At 41.9% G+C, this 21,556-nt stretch overlaps 2 protein-coding genes across 2 annotated transcripts; one reads left to right on the top strand and one right to left on the bottom strand.

Moving 5' to 3' along the window:
* Nucleotides 1-740: 740 nt before the first annotated feature.
* hephl1b (hephaestin-like 1b) lies at nucleotides 741-12,397 on the bottom strand. Its single transcript, XM_084028634.1, has 20 exons — nucleotides 12,048-12,397; nucleotides 10,658-10,902; nucleotides 9,331-9,543; nucleotides 8,842-9,060; nucleotides 8,344-8,598; nucleotides 7,589-7,757; nucleotides 6,838-6,977; nucleotides 6,493-6,624; nucleotides 5,967-6,172; nucleotides 5,674-5,818; nucleotides 5,370-5,582; nucleotides 4,406-4,628; nucleotides 4,149-4,288; nucleotides 3,947-4,072; nucleotides 3,756-3,862; nucleotides 3,394-3,628; nucleotides 2,981-3,120; nucleotides 2,633-2,786; nucleotides 2,488-2,508; nucleotides 741-1,431 (listed from the first exon to the last, which is right to left on the bottom strand). Exons 1-20 carry the CDS (start codon nucleotides 12,218-12,220, stop codon nucleotides 1,355-1,357), a joined length of 3,333 nt encoding a protein of 1,110 aa, XP_083884760.1. The 5' UTR covers nucleotides 12,221-12,397; the 3' UTR covers nucleotides 741-1,354.
* Nucleotides 12,398-14,095: 1,698 nt separating this feature from the next.
* On the top strand, nucleotides 14,096-21,236 carry tmem135 (transmembrane protein 135). Its single transcript, XM_084029126.1, has 15 exons — nucleotides 14,096-14,266; nucleotides 14,649-14,776; nucleotides 15,212-15,304; nucleotides 15,506-15,539; nucleotides 15,640-15,705; nucleotides 15,910-15,956; nucleotides 16,070-16,111; nucleotides 16,206-16,382; nucleotides 16,458-16,527; nucleotides 16,633-16,800; nucleotides 17,027-17,090; nucleotides 17,530-17,606; nucleotides 18,182-18,280; nucleotides 18,404-18,471; nucleotides 19,219-21,236. The coding sequence occupies exons 1-15, from the start codon at nucleotides 14,129-14,131 to the stop codon at nucleotides 19,352-19,354; spliced, it is 1,407 nt and encodes a 468-aa protein (XP_083885252.1). The 5' UTR covers nucleotides 14,096-14,128; the 3' UTR covers nucleotides 19,355-21,236.
* Nucleotides 21,237-21,556: the final 320 nt, after the last annotated feature.

Below are 21,556 nucleotides of genomic sequence, written 5' to 3'. Positions count from 1 at the left end.
GTAAAGCCACGTTTATATACTCGGGCCTCTTCACGTGGCGCCCCCTATCGACCATTGGCTGCCTGACGTCCTGCACCTCGGCCAACCAGCACTCGTCGACCTCGTGGAGGCTTTCTTTATTATGTTTCGATAACAATAGGGTCCTGAATGGAAGTCAGTTTGTAGGCCGATTAACCGTTTCTCTTAAAGACACAGGCTGCATTCATCTATTATTAAATGATCACTTGACTTTGATCAAAGTAATTGTGCAACGGGTGGTCCTGTAACGCGCTTTATCTGGGTGAGCGGAACGGATTAATCAATGCAAGCAAAGTCTGGTTGAAAAACATAATGGACTTCTGTAGATAAGGATGCGTGGTGGCGGTTGGATCGATAACGGTCATTGATCATGTGCACGAGACGGACCAGACGGGCGACTCCCTTTGCTTCCATTGCGTAAAAAGTGTTTACTGGGTTTGCCGCGTTGTTGACCGGGATGTGATCTGCTGAGGTTGGAAGTCTGTAGTAAAACACGCGCAGACACAAACATCACCCTCATCAGTCAATAACCTGTTTTCCAGGTCGCTGAAAACTGTAATCAATATGCAAAGCAGTCACTGAGTGGCTGGGGCTGATTAGATCTATCAAACTGAGTATCAGCCATCAACTGATCAATTGATCTCACACTGTTAACGATGGGCGATTCTACCTTGATGGAAACTCATCACAACACACACACACACACACACACACGCCACAACTCATCATTACTACAGTTTATTTCCTGCAGTTTATCAAAAGGATTTATTAATCTGATCAGGATGCCACAGATTTCCAGGTTTGGTTTATCAATACCAGACAGGTTTATCTATCAGAGTAAACATAGAACAGAGAAATCCTCAACTTTTAAATTCTTTATATTGTCAGACTCACACAAAGGATAAACTGTCCACATCAAAGCTACAAAAAAGGGTTGAACAGTGGAATACAAGTGAATTCCCGCCACCTTGTGGTTGTAGGTGAAGCTATCACAAGAGAGACTGATACACAAATACCACAATACAGTTAATACACGTTTCATTGTACATTCATACTGGAATATTTTCTATTTTTTGGTATGACAACACTTTGCAAAAAATAATAATAATAATAAAATAACAGCATCAAACACAAAGTGCAAAAAAAAGCAATTCACAAATATAAAATGCCTCTTTCAGTCCGTAGAAATAAAAACAATCCTCTACTTTATACATGACTGTACAGCCCTTGATATATTTTGATATTACATACCACCCATCAAACACACATGCAATAGTGATTTTTCCCCCCTGTGCTTTTTCCCCTCAGTGCATTAATGACCACGGGTGTCCCTTCATCAGTGCAGTCCACCACATAGAGCCACGAGACCGAGCGTCAGCAAGAGCAGCGGCGCCACGACGGTGTTTTCAGTTCCTGAAACGGCAACAGGAAAGGTGATGATATTGGAAGAGGAAGTGAGAGACAGGAAGGGAGGGTCATGACAAGTAGAATGATTAAGCATTTTACAACAATGACATCTTGTTGCACTTCAATGTACAACATGAATCAAAAACCTAAGCTGTCTTTGAATTATTTGAATTCACTTACTTTGTGATGCGTTCAGTGTCACAGGATTACACAATAATCTCTAATCCTCACCTACACTGGTCTGGAAGCGCTAATACGACACATTTCATGCTCAGCAAAGTATATATTGTCAAGAGTGTAGTCAGAGAACGATGGCTCTAAATGAATGCCTGACCCAAATTATATTTAACACGATCCCCATGCTCAATGCTTACTCAGCAAACATAGATAACATTTACCAAAACATTCCACATCCATTACGTCACAGCGGAGACAAAGAAAGTGCAATACCTGCTGTCCCACTTTGACTCGTGTTGAACTAGAGAAATGACCGGTATCGGCCATGACCGGATCAAACGAAACCATCAATAGTCTTAAAGGACTATTCCAGTGTTGATGCATGTTCTATCCCATTTACTATTCATGTTATTACAACTCACAAGTATGCATTCCATTACCATTGTAACATTGTTGTCTAATCAATTGTTATACTATAAATAAACGAAGGGAAAGCCACGTCTGCATATAACTTACAATCAAAAATATTCCACACATGATATACACTTTCGCCCATAAAGTTGGAATATTTTGTTTTCAGACACAACCCTCTGTTTATTCCTATTTAAATGCACTTTTGACCAGGTGCAATGACATACAATAATTATGTGTCACAATAACCAAGAGGAATTCATTCATGCATAACATTTGTTTGGTGCTCTAAAAGACTAGACATTTGCAAATTATTCCAACTTCATGTATAGAATTTATGCTGAATTGAATTGTCTTGGAATCTAGATAAGGTGATGAAAACGAACGTATTTAAAATATCAACGCAGTACTGAAATACCATAGTATTACATAGTAGTTTGACCCGGCCGTGTGCTGTGAGGTGACAGATCTTACCATGTGAGGAGCGTTCTGGAACTGAAAAAGATTTAAAAAAAGAAGAAATATGTCAGACAAACGCTCTACACTTTTGTTTAGATCCATGTACAACACAGAACAGAAGTTGTGTAAACATCATTTACACAAACGCATGCATGCACACCTTTGATGGTGAACGTCGTCTCCATGCCAGCGTGGATGTGGTCAGTCACGTGACAGTGGAGCAACCACGTCCCCGGGTTCCCGGCAACCATCTCGACAGTCTGGAAAGTCCCGGGGAAGAGGTCGAAGACGTCTGCACGGTGCACACGGTCCGTCTGACACACAAACAGGAAAGGAAACAGAGAAAAGGAAGTAAGCACTAGTTGTAGAGAAACACATCGGAATAACACTTATTTGATTTAATTCAAAGGCATCAGCTGTACACTGTGTGACTACGGAAGGACATGATGTACTATCTTTCATGATGAATAATTAGAATTAGCTTTAGTGGGTGATGGCGAGGGGTTACCTTGTAGGTAAAGGTCTCCGCGTGGAAGTGGACTGTGTGCATGTCCACTTCATTCCCCATCCCCAGCAGATACCAGTCAACTTTCTGGCCCCGGGTCATCACCAGTCCATGGAGGTTACCGTACAGCATACCATTGATCCCTTCACACATAGAGATGATGACACGTTCACACCATTACACATAGAATCACCATCAGGCACGCAAGTGGGACTTCCTCTTGATTGACAACATTAAAATAAACTTATTTGATCGTTGAATGAATGTAACAAAGGCATCTTCCTGTTTTCCTTTTTTATGTTCAATATGACCCTCATGTTTTCTCATTTTCTAACAAGGACCAATACATTTCAACTTCAGGACTTCAGAGTTTTATTTCTGTACCCCCCCCCCCCCCCCCTCTTCTTATCGCTCACCGTGCATCATGTTACTCTCCTCAAAGTCATCTTCTGGGTTGAAGGTATCCGGGTCGACCCCGAGGTAAGTTCGGATATTGTCGTCCAAGTACCAGGACTGGTTTTCATCATGCACCATGAAGAGCAGGGCGAACTCCTTCTCCACGTCAACCCTCTGTCTGTCGGGCCCCTCGCCGCGCTGCAGAGTCCCAGGCCTGCATACCACCAGAGGCCCCAGGAGACCACTGTACAGATCCTGAACATAAACATATTAACCTTTAAACTCCTACCTACGCACATCCAGTAAAAACACATTCTTTTTACAGCAACACTGGGATTTATGTGCTTCCATGTGACTGCGACTGTATACAGGGAGTATGTACCTTAATGAAGGAGACTTTGGAGTAGTAGGCGTAAGAGATGCAGTTTGGATCTGTGGCCCCTGGACCAGAGCTTTGAGGAACATCCCATGTCAGCTCGATGATGTGGCCTGGAGACAAGAGGACATAAAACCTTTTGTTCGAGAGCAACAGCATACATTTGATTTATTTAAAAAAAAAAATTAGATTCTCACCAGGTTGGACAGGAACGTGTGCACCACTGGCCCTCACTCCATGTGCGCTGATCGAGTACGGCCGGCTGGCTTTGTTCTTGAATGTGATCACGATCTGCTCTCCTACCTCGGCTTTGATTATTGGACCTACAGGTGGAGAAGAAAACCTGCCCTCAATCCTCTCCTGGTATACAAATAATGACACAAAGAGCTGGAAACTTACCCATGATTCCCAGGTGCTCTTCGCTGGCCTGTCGTTCCTTCTGAACACTGAAGGTGTGATCCGTGTATTCTCTATACACCGCCTTCTTGTAGCGTGAGCCGATTCTGTTGTGCCCTTTCTCCACAAACTCATTGCCTGGACTGGGAGACATGTACCAATTGGCTTTCATTAACAAACAGTAATAAATTCCGCCACTAATCACAGGCTCTGGCTCCAACGCCGAAATACATCATCCTGCAATTATCTGGCTCACACACCTGTCCTCTAACGTGTTGTGGTGATTCTCCTTCTCCCAGACTCTCTCGGGTGAGAAGTCCCACTCTATTTCCTCGGCACCGATAAAATACTGCACAATCTTGGTCGGGTCTCCTGTGTGTGTGGGCTTCAGTTTGTGCTTCTGCGGGCAGTAGTTCACTCTGTACTGCTGCCTCATGCCAGCCGAGTAGTGGTCTGTGACTCTGCAGCTCACCTCATACACACCTGACAGGAGGGTGAAAAGAGGTCAAGCATTTGGACACAGCAGATGATATAGTTGCAGATTTTGAAAGTTGAAGACGTTTGCAGCTGAAACACATAGATCTCCAAAGCAACAGTACTGTATCTTTCTGAACACTGTGCTGTTGTGTTTTGGAGGGTTACATATTTGACTTTTTTTCTTCTTTTTTGTTTTAATGACTGCATGTTGGGTTAGTGAAATAGTGAACTGCATATTATCACACACTTTTTGATGTTGACTTATTTTATTTTTGTTTTTAAAGGGAATGTGTTCATTGTGCCTTTTTGAGGGGAAACAGACACCATTTTTTTTGTAGATATAACCATCTTAATGGAAGAGGAGTGGTGTGTGTTTGGATTTGAGACTGTGATAGCACAGGTCATTCAATGTAGAATGGAGGCGGTCAGATCCTCCCTGTTATATTACTGTAAACTGTATTTGCACTATTTCCTCTTGAACACGACTGACCTCTTTGTGGAGGTCAAGTAGGGTAGTCAAGTTTTACCAATGACTGTGGTATTTTATTTGAACTGGGCCATGCCCAGGAGGGCCCCAAACATGTCAACACATCTCTTTAGATAATAAGATAATATAAGATTATATTTCCTGTTGCTGGATGTTTCCTGTTGCATGTTTGTAAACAAGAAGGAAGACTGTGAGGAAGGGATGTGGTCGTGGAGGGTCAGTGTGTGTGTGTGTGTGTGTGTGTGTGTGATATGACTAACCAGGAGTGTTTGGCTGCATGGCGGCAGTAGCAGTAGTGTGGGGAAACAGGCTGATAGTGTCACGTGTTGTGCTCTGCTTCTTGAAGGTGTTCCCCTCGAAATAAACCCCATGGATGTCCACCTCTGTACCAAGCCCAAAGGTGTACCACGTCACTTTGTCCCCAGCGCACATATCCAGGCCGCGAAGGTTCCCATACATGCGTCCATTTACAGCTGAAATGAAAAACAGAAGAGTCAGAAAAATGCAAAAGAAAAACTAGATATAAATACTGTAAAACGACACACTCTTTGGCGGACACATTACCATGCATCAAATTGCTCTCCTCAAAGTCTTCGTCTACTGGATTTGTCTCGTTGTTGCCAAAAATCTCAATATTTTCCTGGAAATACCAGCTCGTGTTTTCATCCATGACAGAAAACAGAAGGAAGAACTCCTTATCCAGACCCTTCTGTAAAACAAGTATTATACAGTAACAGTAATGGTGAGTGTCGTGCAGGTGCAGTTAACAGAATAAAAATGGAAACATGTAAAGATGTAAACTGTTTTGTTATTACAATTAACTTATAAGTGTATCTGAATGGATAATAAAGCAGCACCTGGGTTCCGTTCTCCCCAAGCGTTCCCTTCTTGCACACGAGCAGAGGTCCCACTAATCCAGAGTTGGTGTCCTTGGCGGGATCGGTGCCCGAGTAGTACAGGTATGGGATGCAGGGAGAATCAGATGAAGATGGACCTTCCAGAACCTGCCAGACGTAGGTAAAGTTCTCCCCTGGACCAACGTGAGAGCCTGGCTTGGCGACACCTACAGTATTGCACAAAAATAACCGCTAGTTTGAAATAGGCCTTTGAAGTAAAACGGTGCATAAATTCATCCTGCAATCGTATTCCTTTTTTTAAATTTGATGTATTTTCTGAAATTCAATATCATTCAGTTGCAGTGCAGTCTGTGTGTGACTTTTTGATGTTGATTATGTGATTGATGACACCACATTCTATCCGTCCTATCCTTTTATTACCACTCAAGTTAGTCGAACCATTTGAATGACATCATAGCCACCAACGTTTATCTGGGCTGTGCAGCCACTACAGTATCTGTGCCAATGCAAGTGACTGCTTCCTCACCGTCCTCCTGGCTGCTTCCCTGGAAGCGTTTATCATAGTGCACGCCATGAGGCTGGATGCTGTAGTTTCTGTCAGCTTTATTCATGAACGTCACTCTAAGGGTGTCTCCTTCCTCTGCTCTCAGGACTGGACCTGGACAAATACAGAAGAACATCGTAAGCATACAAGACACCAGCGTACCGGTGAATAAGATACAAAATAAGGAGTATGAGATGTTGGCTCATGGTTTAAGCTGCATGTTGCTGCTTTGTTTTGTGTCGCTATTTTATTCTCGCACCACTGCTCTGTGTGCCTTTATTTGCCCACGCAGAGACAAAGAAAGTTTTTGGAATTGAATTGAATTACCTAAGAATCCTAAGTGTTGAGAATCAGAGGATGTGGGCTTTGTGGTTGTGAAGGTATCATCCGTGTACTCTTCGTATAGCACTTTAAGGTAGACTCCTCCGATCCTGCCACCATCTCTGCCAAAAAACACGTCGGATGCACTGTGGAAGGAAGGAAACCCAGCACAATGTTTAGCCGGTTGAAACTGGCAGTGAATACTTGGCCTTTATAAAGCAATGTGAAATATGTTATTAGAGATAAAGTGATAACGGCACGGTGGGGGGGGGGGGGGCGTCACTGTGTCAGGTCAAATTACAAGGACACAACAACAACTTTGTCACTGTGTATTTATCTATTTACACCAAGTTTAAAAGAATAGTTAAAATAGTTGAAATAGTCAGCATGAGTCAGCTTGAGTTCACCCTCCTCAAAAACTACTGAGGTTGTATTTTCTAAATCCAAAAAAAATGACTGATACATATTAGCCTGGCTATAAAACACAGGGATTACTCTCATTCATGTCTTTGGAGACATTATGAATATCTTAACAAGACCTCGTCCTTGAAAAAAATAAACATTCAGACATCAAACCTAGGGACTGTTGAAACATGCAGGATAGTCTCAATAGTTGGGAGAAAGCATGCATGAAATCACGTGGGCCCAGCTCACTATCTGCTCGGTACGTGTCAGTAGACTTTTGAATTACATTGCACCATTGATTAGGTTGGCTGCAGCAGTATGTAACTCCTGATTTGATAAGGTGTCTGCCCACCTGTCTGCCTCCGTGAGGGATACATTATTAATCAGATCCCTTCCTGAGGGCCCATAGCTCCATCGGACTTTCTTTGCTGCCAGGTAGTAATTCCTCACAACGCCACCCATCGCTGCAGAGTCGGCGTCCCCGCCACATGACTTCACTTCATAAAAGGCCTGCATTCCAGCTGGAATAAATAGAGAGACACACACATTACACAGACCATAACTCACACGCACAATGTCAAACTGGTGAAACGGGGCCTTCAGAGGAAATCCTCATGGCTGAAACCTGACAAGTCTAAAGGGACAGATTTAATAGTCTATAAAACAATAAATATTCCAGGGTTCAGTTAACACACCCATCCTTATCGTATCCTTTAGCAATCTAGACCCAGAGAGAACACAAAAACAACTTTATTTGTACAGTAAATGTATTTGTGTATGTTTCTTTAAAGCTACAAATGGGCTATTATGGGTAGCCGGGCATGATACAAAGGAAAGGCATCTCACGAGTGTAAACATTATTGTTATATGTTGTGCAAGTATGGCACATTCAGTTCTAAGCTGAATGGACTTTGGACGGCCTTAAAATACAAGTCCTGGCGTGTTTAGAGTAGAAATACACGCTGCGGGAAGACTCATAACTTCATATTCTGACAAGATAACAAGAGGTGTACGTCACACAAATGCATTCGCTCCTTCAGCAACTCTGCACAGCCAGTTAAGCCTGAGGTCAAAGGTCACACAGAGGCTAAAGGCCAGGTGCCTTACCATGCAAGTGGTCATTAACCTGACACATCAGCAGCCACTTTCCTTCTGCTTTAGGGACCATCCCGGCCGTGGCAAACGTGGCTGGGAACAGGCTGAGGGTGTCGGTGCGGTGGCCGCGGTCCAGCAGCGTATTCCCGTGGAAAAACGCAGAGTGGATGTCCACCTCGTTACCCATGCCAAACAAATGCCAGGCCACCGCACGGTTGTGGCACAACTCGATTCCGGGCAGGTTACCAAACACGTAGCCATTTATAGCTGTCGCACAGATAAAAACACAGAGGAAAGGACAAAGGGAACAACATTAGCCTTAAACCTTCCTTTATACACAAGCAACTCACATAACAATTAAGTCACAGTCAATTAAGAATGAAGGGGCAACTGGTTGCAGGGGATGTGGGAAAACTGAGATAATACAATGAATAATACTCTTGTTGTCAATGAACTTAAAGTGCGTGTCGTTGTTATAGTATCAAACAATCTGAGGAGGCTCTCTCTCACCGTGCATCAGGTTCGACTCCTCAAAGTCTGGGTCAGCCTCGTCAACGCCTGTTGGATCCTCGCAGCTCTGAATGTTTTCCTCCAGGTACCAACTCAGGTTTTCGTCCACCACGTTGAACATCAGGAAGACATCCTGATCCACGTCATTTCGGGCTGATTCCACAACAGACCCCGGCTTCGTCTGACCCAAGACTGTACTGGTAGTCTCCCTCAAGATTCCTGCACTCATAGAGAAAGATGCAGGATGCGGGATGGGTGGAGGCTGGACTAAATCTCCTTGTGGTTTTCCTCCATATTTGATTTCTTATGAAGCCTTCTTTCATTGGCAGTTTGTCATTAAGGGCTAAACACAGTGTTGGTGCAACATGGGTGTGGAGTAGCCTATGCTGACTATTTTATTTGGCGCACAAGCAATGCATCGGTACAGACAATATGCAGAGACTTTACAATCAGGAACATTTAATATCACATCGTCACATATCCTCATACCTTTCTTGCAGGTGAGCAGAGCCCCAATCAGTCCAGAGGCGATGTCCCTGGGGGCTTCCGTGTGAGAGTGGTAGACCCAGGTCAGGCAGTTGGCGTCGTCCCCTGTGGGGGCAAATTCCGGTCTGACCTCCCAGCGGTAAGTGTAGTTGCCCCCCGGAGGAACAGAGTCATCCTCCTTCATCTTCTTTGATGTCCCATCTGGATAGAGCGCCCCTTGGTAGACAAATACAACTTGTGTTTGCTGAGATCCTTCTGTTTACCCTGAGCTTCAGAGAGCAGCTGAGGATGCATACTTTCACTTTACGTCAGTGGAAAACAATGCTGTGGGCTTAACCAGAACAGTTCTTGCCAGTTTAAAACTGTGCATGAAGGATTTCGAAAATATTGTGCTTGAAATCAATAATTCAGCAACTGCAAATGGGTTGAAAAGCACATTCTTCACCGGAGGTTTCCCAAATGGAGGTCATATCCATTTCCTCCGTGGGTCTTATCTCTGTTAATCATTCAGCCTCCATGTGTGTAAGTGATGATTAAATGCATAAATGACATTGTGGTCATGGTGAGAGGTGTACACTGACCTCGTTACCAATCTGCACAATGCGTGGTTTAACACAGAATTAGCTGATTTCACCAGTTTTATGTCTAGATGTGTTGACATCACTCCCTTCTTCCCTTATTGCGCAATTTGCTGTTTGTAAAAAAAAACAGGTGGTCCCTTAACATAAATGTTCTAACTCAAAGACCGATAGTACAGGCAGTACATTCTTTAATAAAGCAGGACAGAATGTGTTTTAATATGGGAAAAAAAACATTTTAGTTTCAGTTTCAGTTCGAACAGTTTTCTGGAAATGTGACCTGTATCTTCCCTGAACAGCGGGGGATGGGGGCTTGTTGCATAATAGAAAGTGGTGAAGTTCAGAATACTTACACATATCTTCCATTATAGTCACCCGGTTATTAAAATGGTGCTGCAGTCATTTTTGTACTTTACACAGGCCAAATTGTTCTCATATAGTCCATATCACATTTGCTAGTCAGGCACTGAAGCTGAGGGGCAAAACACACTGGCTTAAAATAATCTAAAATAATGATTCAGCACCTTTGTGAGCAGACACTTCTGAGATACCAGAACATGTATTTCAACCGCAGTAGTGCAAGGAAATCCATTTGGAATATCATTCTTTTTAATAAAAAACATATTTGCAGCTAATGTATTATTTGTTTGTTGGTGTTCCTTTCTGTCTAAGGGATATCACAATTGATTCCCAAGGTGTGAGTACAGTAGGTGTATCTCTCCATGCAGGCTTTGTGTTGTGTAGCACTTTACCCTCTGTGTTCTTCTCATAGAAGACTCCATGAGGATGCATAGAGTAGCTCCTGGTTGCAAAGTTCTTCAGGTGGACCACGATAACGTCATCGACCTCAGCTCGCAGTATGGGCCCCAGGAAGCCCAGCCAACGGGGTCTGGGGGCCTGGTGGCTGTACGTGGCATCTGTATACTGTCTGAACATGGCCTTCTTATAAACACGGCCGATACGGTGGGGTCCTTTATGCAGGTACTCAGAGGCACACCTGAGGTGGAAGTGGAGACAGACAAGATTAAACAGGAGGAAGAGAGAGGAGGCAGAAGAGAACGACTGGTTTGTTGATCAAATTCAGGTTTGCAGTTTGATCTCCTTATCGTGTTACCTTGAACGTTTTACAAAAAGGTAGCATAAATATGTGTATTGAGTCTAAAAACACAACATCCACAATTTTCAAACACCATGACAACAGTGTAGCTGTATGTAAATAGTGAAAACAAATAAAATAAATTTTAAAAAGTGCAAATGTGGCAAAACATGTGACGCCTTAAGTGGTGTGAGCACTTAACTGCAGATGTAATGCCGCAGAACAAATTGCATCTGGTTGCCGGTCTCTAAAAATTAGACTTGTCATTAAAGTGATGACATGTTTCTGTGGGTTAATAATGTGTTACTGGAGCTGTGGCAAACACAGGTTTGCTTCTCCAGCCCATAACCAAAGCAACAGGGAAGGTGAAAGGCATTATGTTTACTTGATTCACAATAGTGGATAGTACTGACAACCTTTGATAAAGGTGGGGGTTTCATTGAGTATCTGTTTAAAAGAATTTAGTGCTAATGTGGGCGCTTCAAGCCTATTTTCGACAATATTGTAGGTGTACTTATTTTAGTATTGATGAGATGTTGCAGTCTACCGTATACACATTTGTTATGATGGTTAGTAAACCACACCAACTCTTTCCATTGGCTGATATTACATGTTTTTCATGAAGGGCTATATAAGAGCCACCGATTGGATGAAGTATCTTTAGAAGAAATGATCTGCCAATGGATTAAACAATACTTCAAAAAGGAGGAACAAATAGACAATATCTGGGGAAGATAATAAATCTATTCAATGTATGATAAAATCTCTGTAAGTGTTTCCTGATATCATTTTAGTAATTGTACACATAGCAAAAGAAGCCTCCAATCTCACGAAATAGCTGCCAAATCCTTCCTGTGCATCAGACACTGTCACACCCAGGAAATGACATACTGGAGAACTTTTTACCTAAATCTTTTCTTCTTCTTTTTTTACACAGCAGCCTCAGATAACTTCAGATAAACTCAATAACCCATGTGTGTGAATTTGATATGAGCTTCTCTCACAAGCTGTTAACCTCTAAATAAGCTGACGGCATCACAACTCACGCATCATGTTCCACGTCTTTGCCGTTCAACAGGTTTTTTCCACTTGGTGCGTAATCCCAATAGTCCTCTATGATCCCCACATAGTAAACTTTCTCCCTGCCGGGCTTCCCTTCCGCTCCGGAGGCGAGAGAGAACAGCAAACAAGCCCCGAACAGCCCCAAAGTCCGGGCCATGTTGCGCTCCGTCAGATGCGGGGCTGGAGTGCGTGCTTTCGGTTCAAGAGGAACAAGTGGAAGCCTCCGTCGGTTCACCCATGGGTTACGGGGTAGTATCAGCGTGCGTTGTGGGGCTGCGGCGCTTATGAAACTCTGCCGAGTCAAACAGTCGCCCTATTCAGACAGGCAGAGACCACGGCGCTACCGCCTCCTGTGGTATCAGAATACTACGGGGACAATAACCGCTCACGTGTTCTCGCGTGCGTTATCATGAAGAGTTTTTGGTTGAAATTGCCTTCTGGGAAATTAAGACAATTGGTCCACTTAAGTTAAAAATGCAGACTCAAGCACCACGGGGCGCCTGACGAGGCTGTCAACTTTCCAGAGGTGATGAATAAGCATCCGAGTCAGGTGGAGATTTTCACATTCTGTAAATCATAAATCAACACTTTTGCACCACTTTATAATAAGTCAAGACGGACTCCATTAAAATAGTCATAATAACCGTTATAAGAAGAAGGGCTTCCAGGTTGTGAAACATCCTGGTGTTTATCTTCTCTATGCTATTTGGTAATAATGCAGGCGTACACGTTGATAATCCATGCATGAATAAATACTTAATAAATCACACTCATGGCCAACACGGGAAGTTAATGACTGGATTATGATCCAGGTTTTCAAAGTTTTGGCATTACATGTCCTGTTGGAGGATATAGCAGCTCAGGACAACGTTTTTCTTATTACTATAACTAATCTTTAAAGTACATAAAAATTATATTTCTTTTACAATAATTAATTACAGTTCACAAACCCTTTATTAATGGTAACCGTGTCTAAAGATTGACCTTATTTAAACCTCATATGAGCCAGCTCATCCTCCCTAGCACAGCCCCTACATCCCTGTATAAAAGAGGTGACACTGACATCTGCTGGCCAACTCTGAGCAGTGCAACCGATTGCTCTGCCTTTGTCAAAGTAAATTCAGGACACATTGATAATACACAAAAAGCTTAATGTTCTGATCAGTCTTGCTCCCCTCATTTTGTTAGGTGAGTGTGATCCTCGAGCTTCCTATTTATGATAATCCCCACATATCTCTGAGCACAATCTGCAACCCGACCACAGTGGTGATATGAAAAACAAAAGTATTGGGTTGTGGCCCTACAGGGAAATTAAATCCTTAATGCAGCAAGTCTGAAAGTGCTGTGTAGTTTTGCATTTTTATAATTCTTGTGCTTGCTGGTCCCGGGGTCAAGGTCGGCACAGCAGTTTTCTTTTGTAGTTGCTACCCTGAAATCCAAGCCCATACAATAACACATTGTTCCACAAGATCACTCTTGTGCTTTCATTTTTTGAGTCTAGATCCAGCCCAGTGGTTAACAATGGGGTAGAAACGCCTGGCAATTCAATTTGATGACTTTGATGTTATTTAAGCCTACATTTGATTAGAGTAATAATTTGCATTCCAACTGAATTCAAACTGTCAGATCCCCATGCCTTTCTCAAATGCATGTCTCTGTAATGTTTTTTTGCTGTTACATTATGTTGCAGTCTAACAAAAGATACAAAAAGTACGTAGTAGGCCAATCTCCACTACCTACAATCACAAAAATAATGTTAGTGTGCAGGATATGTTCACATGCCTCCACTTAAGCACAAGCACACCTTTTTTTAAAGTGAAAGTTTACATCTTGTGTCACATTAATCCTTAACGTATTCCAATTTATTATTGACAACAACTGATCTTCAATACATCCTAAATTCATAATGTAGAGCATCTTTGGTGTCGCCTTGTCCAGTCCCGACAGTGCCGTACACGTGCACATCTCTCCGCGCGGTGTACGCGCACGTCAGCGCGTACCCGCCGGTTGCCGCCTCCCTCCCCGCTGTTGTCAGCTGCCAGTGGTCAGCAGTGGCATATCAGACATGGCCGCTCTCAGCAAAATACCGCACAACTGCTACGAGATCGGTCATACTTGGGACCCGTCGTGTGTGCAGTCTGCCGTGGATGTAGCCAGGGGTGCTCTGGAGGTCTCCTTCAAAATATACGCCCCTCTTTACCTGGTAAGTTTCGCCGAATTCCCTACAATGTTTGAACTTGTAAGACTCTGAAGCTAAATGTAGCTAGCTAACAAGTTAGGCTAACTGACATTAGTTCTGAAGTAAACAGCGCAGGGTTTGGCGGATAAGTCGCTGGCTTCCCCTCGGGGACTAAGTTCAAGCTGCTTGCTTGCACGCGCACAGCGTCAGTTAAAGAGGTGCAGACGTTGAACGCAGTATGTTAACATGGCCGTTAAAAACACAGAAGGACACACCGGCTAACTGACAGTCAGGTTAATCAACTGAAATCCAGAGTGAACTCGTTTGACCAGTTTCTGGTGCTCTGTAAGCATTTCTTTCGTTTTCTCAACACTCACGAAACACTTTATATAATCCGCCATTGCAGATAGCAGCAGTGCTACGGAGAAGGAAGAAGGATTACTATTTAAAAAGGATTCTCCCAGAGATCCTGTGGTCTTCCTCGTTCCTCACCGCCAATGGATGCCTGTACATTGTTTTCTTCTGCATTCTCAGGTCAGTACGTCCCACACATGTCACACTGTCAACCGGGTGACGTTACGACGAGAGAAATATCTCCTCTACAAAGATGATTAAATGTGTTCTGTGGAGTGTTCTTGTAAAGATGAGATAAGCTAAGCGTGTATTGATCCGTATAGGGGGGGGGGGGGGGGGGGGGGAGTCAGATGTTGCAATTGCTCAAAACAAACAAAAGTTGTCTTTACATGCTGCTACTCACTTGAACCACATGTGCATTTTAAACTCAAAATGCTGAACATATTTTCAAAATAATAACATAGACAGATGATCAAAGCCTAACAACTATTTTATAATAAAAATCATGATTTAACCAAGACATTGATTCTGGAAGAGAATCAGTGCTGACACTGTCCCTGAGTCCACTTTCCAGCTGAAGAAAGCAATAACACTGTACATTTGTACCTTTTTTAGAAAACTGTTGGGAGGGTTCAACTCATGGTCTGCTGGGTTTGGCTCGGCACTGCCTGCCTCCTATATTGCCATCCTCCTGGAGCGCAAGAGCAGGTGAGGTTTCCTATCTCACGATTTTCTTGCTTCTCCTATTCTTTTATTATTTACTTTATTATTTTATTTACTTTTTGTGGCCCTAATTAAGTTGTTGGATGCATTTTAAAGTATCAGGTATGGATCAGACATGCCTTTTTGTGAATATTTCTTCTATATTTATTGAGAATCCATATGAATCTCTATTCTCCCCCTTGCCAGGAGAGGGCTCCTGACAATATACATGGCAAATCTTGTAAGAGAGCATTTTTTTCCATTCAAATATTATTTGTTATACATAAAGAGATATATATGCTTCTGCCACACAATATGTGACACTGTCATCTTGTTGCCAGGCTACTGAGACTTTGTTCCGCATGGCAGTGACACGAGGTATCGTCAAACCCATCAACCATGGTGAGGTAAGATGACGGGGGTTTGGGTGAACTGAACGTAAAGGAGCGAAATAATGGGACTTGGAGGCTAAATAATATACCACATAAAAACCCCAAATACAATTTCTGCTGTCATCTATGGTGTGTTTCACATAATGCCAGATTGTGTCATGGTAGCAGTGCTTACATATCCCTATTGTCTTGATGCCCTTTTTTTCTGTTTTCCATTAGGTGCTCTTGTTCTGCATAACTGCATCCCTCTACATGTTCTTCTTCAGGTTAGAGCAGCACAGTGGACACATTGTTCAAAGGAAATGTGAAACATTGGTCAAATATTAAACAAGAGTGAGTGTTTACTGGTAGTAATTAGATGCTGTGTTTTGTGCTGCAGGAGTAAAGATGGTCTCAAAGGCTTTGCATTCTCTGCACTGAAGTGAGTTGTCCCCGTTTCCACTGATGCCTTGATTTGGATTGACTGACAGCGTTATGGTAAAGCCTACAGACGTTATGTGCATTTTCTGTAACAGGTTCCTCGTCGGGAAAGAAGAGATTCCAACTCAGTCTGTTGTGGCAGAACAGACCTGCACAAGAGCCCCCGAGAGGACAGCTGCTGTAGAGACTGAGTATTCACAGGTGCCAGGAGAAAGGCCCAGCTCTAGGAGGAAAACTCTACTCACCTACACCAGGGGACTGCTAGAAGCAATGTGAGAGAATACACTTATTTACCCTGAAAATGTGTGTGTGCACTGTGTTGACTTTTCTTTTTTTGAATAATCCAGATGCAAAAATGGTCCAAAACACAGATGCTGTAAGCATTACCAAGACAACTGCATTTCCTACTGTGTGAAAGTAAGATATTCTTGTTATGATGGTGGATTTATAGCAATCATATACCATATTATTAAATAATAATGATATGATTCTGATGTATTTTCTTTTTCTTTTATTTTCCAGGGTTTTGTCAGGATGTTCAGTGTTGGCTACCTGATTCAGTGTTGTCTTAAAGTGCCTTCAGCGTTCAGGCACATGTTTACTAAGCCCTCGCGGCTCCCATCCCTCTTCTACAACAAGGAAAACTTCCAGCTAGGGGCCTTCCTAGGATCTTTTGTCAGTATCTACAAGGTACATATTCTTGCATTTTTCCCTCCTCAATGACGTCACCTTTGCATTTATTTTCTTGCTGTACTCCTTTTCTCCCTTACTTCCATTCTTGCTTTTAGGTTGACAAAAATATTTACAATTATGTCTGTCACTTTCTTTGTTTGATTTGTAATGTCACATATTTGGTGTTACATTTGCTACCATATTTTCCCTATCTATCTAAAAAGAATGTTCCTCTTTCACTCAGGGAACAAGCTGCTTGCTGCGCTGGCTGCGCAACATTGATGATGAACTCCATGCACTCATAGCTGGTGAGACGGGGTTGTGTAAACTGTCAAACAAAGTTGAGATTTTCTCATCTGATTAAATCTCAGGAATGCAGACGACTTTGTTTTTCGTCCAGTGCAGTCTTTTTCACAGCAGTTTGGGTGACCTGGGTGGATTGTACAGGTCTGAAAATGTCAATGCCGATATCACAATTATAACCAAGATCTATGGATAATGATGCAACTGGATGTCTTCTACTACTCTTAACTACCACTGGGACTGTCAATTTTATTCCCCACTGACTATTTCCTCTTTATTTAAAGATGTGGCACAGGCCTTTGTCACACATATGATATTACACCATCACATTTTTTTAGATTTGGAGGAGCTTTCTAATTTTGTTTTTTTGGGGGCTTTTTATCAACACATAATTTTGCATCCCTGTAATCTGTTTGATAATTGTCTCTCTTTCTGTCATTTCAGGCTTCCTAGCTGGTACGTCGATGTTCTTCTACAAAAGCACGACAATATCCATGTATCTCTTCACTAAGCTGGTAGAGGTAAAAAAAACAACAAAATCTCAAGAAACAAGTAATATTAATAACAGACATTAATGTCTCATCACAGGGATGATGAGACCTATCTTACTGAATATCATAAGAAATATGAGGTGAATTAATAAGAATTCATCTCTCAAATATTTAAACAAAGGTGCCTTAATATGTGAAATATAAATGCAAGGGTTCACAGGTAATTACCCTATTTTCATCATAATCTAGACACATCTCCTGGTGTGTTAAAAAGAATGTTTACATGCCAAGAATAAATCATGTTACTGAGGAAATCTGAGGTGTTTACATGGACTGTATTAACATGGTTACTCTATATCTGAGTAAACATGCAGCGGGTCATAATAAGCATTACTCATCCTGCAATGTGGCGGATTATGTATGCACACTAGTGTCTTGTAGAAACATTATGGACATGGTAGTTCCTAAGTTGGCATATTGCCAGTACAGCTATTACAGAAGATAGACTTGCGTGTTAGTAGTAGTACGTTGCTATGCTTGTCGGTTGTTGAAACGTATCTGTATTGGACAGTTTATCATTAACAGCACATGTTATCTGTCTTTAGACCATGTACTTCAAGGGCATTGAGGCCGGACGGTTCCCTTACTTTCCTCATGCTGACACGGTCATATATGCCATCTCCACTGCTATCTGTTTCCAAGCTGTAAGTGACGCATACACATACATGCATACTTGCTCACATAAATATGGTTCATGCACATGATTATTGATTTTGTATTTTTTTGCTGAGTAAGGATATAATGTTTGACTTGTTACTGTTACACAGGCTGTGATGGAAGTGCAGAACCTCAGGCCTACATACTGGAAGTTCCTCCTGCGTTTGACGAAGGGCAGGTATGAATGTGGGGTGTGGATTTGTCAGCTGTCAAAACCAAATCTGCATCTCTTTTATGTGGATGTCCAGTCAGTGTTGATGGTGCACGATCAATAAATTCCCCAATGCTTGCTATATTGATGAGAAAGCAGAGTTCTCCTGCTCGCAGAGCCATGCCAGCTTTGCCTAAGTGAACCAGAATACATTGTGCGCTTTCCTTTTTTCCACTATCTACTGTTTTCACAATAAATTCTTTAATTCCCTCAGCATTTTGCTTGGAGAACTGAACAAAACAGTTTGCTTTAGTGTTAGGTGACAAAAATAGTCACTCATTGGTCATCTGCCCTTTCAGCCCTGCTGATCTTGTTCTCTTGGGACGGCATTTTCGCTGTACTCCACCTGGCTAGCATCCAACTACATCACTGTAGCTGCCAAACAAAACAACAACAAAAACTATCTGTTTCGGCTGATAAGGCTCATCGACCATCAGCAATGGGCTTCAGCAGGCATTGCCCCCTTTTTCTGCTGATCCGACCCATGACTCAGAACTGTGGTACGACCCGAACCTTGAGTTTCATGATCTTTTGCAACCCTGTTGGCAATAACTGCAGGCAGTTCTCACACTAGATCCCCAACTCAGATAGAGGATTTAATCATTAAGCAAATTCTGTCACGAGTCAATAATCCAACTGTTTGTGTCCATGTTAAGGTAAATTGCTCAGACTTGTATTTCATAATGGTACAGAGATTATTTTCTATCTGCCTAGGTTTGCCCTGATGAACCGACAGTTACTAGATGTGTTTGGGACTCAAGCCTCCAGGGACTTTAAAGGCTTTGTGCCCAAACTGGACCCTCGGTTCACCACTGTGCTTCCACCAGGAGCCGACATCCTACTGGGTTGACTCGGGACCAGGATCTGGGGGAGGGACATTCGGGGAAATGGAAACAACATGGCTGTTATTTCTGGGTAACTCATGGATTTTTCTCAAATGGAGTCATAAAACTCAGATAAGGTAATGTATGTTATGAGATGAGATGCTTTGGAGGATTTAGAAGCCCAAAGCAGAGGATCATCACCGTCAAGTGTGGCGCTGCACATTTCCTGACTGGGATTGTATGTAAACAGGTAACTGGTAAAATCAATTAAATGCGTATAGAAGTATTTTTTAAGTTCTAATGAAACACTTAACAATACAAACATCCTTATTATAAGAAAGCCATCTAAATGTCTTATTTTTTTGTCAAATATCCATTTGCATTTGGCAGGGTGACATACCTCTTCTGTAAGATATGGAAGGTATTAATACGGTAGATAACCTTATTTGGTTAATTCACACAAATAAAGCCCAAAATTAAGAGAAATAAAAAAGGATTTCACTTTGGCTGCAAAAACATTCATTTTATCCTCTAACGTTTCTTCAATTTGAAAGTTACCTGTAGGTTTCGTCTGGCTGTTATTTTGATGGTTGCATTCACAACATCGGGTGAAACGCACTAATCTTTACCGTGATACCTGATTTTGACTGATTTCAAAGGAGAAAGAATTTGTGATCATTACTGCCTGATTACCTCTGGATGGGTGCACCTGATTATATATTTAATAATGTAGCCTGAAAAGGGGAGCTGTCTTTTGATTGTGTTCTGTGATGTGAAACACGTAGGTGGAGAGGTGCAATTTTTAACTAGTTGAATCAGTTTTGTTTGTTTTGTTAATGCAATTTAGTTTTTCCCGATCTCACACTTGTTAAAACTAAACTTCACAGTAATGATTGAAATGGAGTGAGTCTTTATAGATGATGGTGTAAAGGAAGCACCAAGGGCGATGGTGAATATTGAAATTTTGTGGAGAAGATGGTGAAACCTAAACAAAATTATTTGGTAATGTATCAGTTTACAATATTAAATGGTAAAGATACAAACAATTTCACTTGGAAGACACAAATTATGAGTGAAGTCATTCATCTGTAACTACTTATTCTGTCCAATCCCAGCCGACGGACAACTAATCATGCTCACATTCACACTTGGAGTCAACAATTAACCAAGCCTGCATGCCTTAGAGTGTGGGAGGAACATGCAGGCACACAGAAGGGCTGGCCAGTGGAAATGAACCCTTGCCCTCTTGCACTGAGGCAACATTGCTAAACAATATGCCACGGCACCACCCCCGAGTTGAACTCTTGGCCTTGAAGTCCTTATGATCAAAACAATGTTTCCAGAGGAATTTGGTGCAACATTGAAGCGTTTGCCTGAAGGCAACAAATAATCTTTTTCTGAGAATAAAGTGTACACCACTCAATTTTTGTTTCATGATTTTTGTTGCAGAGGTATTATATCTACAAAAAAAGAGTTTTACTGAGTGATAAGTATTCCCAGTGTCTCTGCAGTTAAGGAAATAATGGGAACATCTGTGCTTCATGTAGAAATGCCTGTGCTTGACACAAATCATTGTATTGCATTGCACAGCATTCATCATAACTTAGTTCTAAATGTGAAATAATTGTATAATTACGCTGTAAAATTGTTGCATCTTTTCATCTGATATTTCCGGTAGTTTATTTGAACTGCCAGTTTGTTTATTGCTCATTTTGCATTCGACTCCACACAACTTCAGACACACCTGACCTCTAGAACATAAGCCATGATTGTACAGTGAAAAATTCATGTTTCGACTAAAGAAGGTTTCAGAATAGTGAAGAAATTATATATATCATGCAGAATTATAATACAACTCTCAGCAAAGTTTTTGATTCATGTAAAAAGGCTGTATATTAAAATACTTTTTGAATCCAACCCTGAATGTTATTCTGATTATAGTGGTATGGGAACATTGTACAAGGTATCCATATTTAATGACTTCCACAAACTTTGCAGTACAAGGTCAGCAGATTTACCTTCCTTCTTTCACTATCGGGTCAATACTTCCTCTAATAATCTAACAGCCAGCTTTATCTATGACATTTGCTGACTAAATAAACTCTCCAGAAGACACTTAAAGAGCTTTCTTCACCCTCAGACTAAAATGTTATTTGCCTGACAGATGGTCACGTTTATTAATATGTTACAATACTACTTTACTGCAATATGTTAATGGATGGTAGTGG

Source organism: Eutrigla gurnardus (assembly GCF_963514095.1).
Source record: "Eutrigla gurnardus genome assembly, chromosome: 15".
Taxonomy (NCBI): Eukaryota; Metazoa; Chordata; class Actinopteri; order Perciformes; family Triglidae; genus Eutrigla; species Eutrigla gurnardus.
Note: the sequence above shows the minus strand (reverse complement) of the source record. Positions and strands in the feature narration are given on the sequence as shown.

Coding starts and splice junctions, on each gene's coding strand:
- tmem135 (XM_084029126.1), top strand. CDS start 14,129: ATGGCCGCTCTCAGCAAAATACCGCACAACTGCTACGAGATCGGTCAT. Junction 14,777..15,211: donor GTTTTCTTCTGCATTCTCAG/GTCAGTACGTCC, acceptor TACCTTTTTTAG/AAAACTGTTGGGAGGGTTCA. Junction 18,472..19,218: donor CTGCGTTTGACGAAGGGCAG/GTATGAATGTGG, acceptor CTATCTGCCTAG/GTTTGCCCTGATGAACCGAC.
- hephl1b (XM_084028634.1), bottom strand. CDS start 12,220: ATGGCCCGGACTTTGGGGCTGTTCGGGGCTTGTTTGCTGTTCTCTCTC. Junction 4,289..4,405: donor CACAACACGTTAGAGGACAG/GTGTGTGAGCCA, acceptor CATGTCTCCCAG/TCCAGGCAATGAGTTTGTGG. Junction 1,432..2,487: donor TCCAGAACGCTCCTCACATG/GTAAGATCTGTC, acceptor TTGCCGTTTCAG/GAACTGAAAACACCGTCGTG.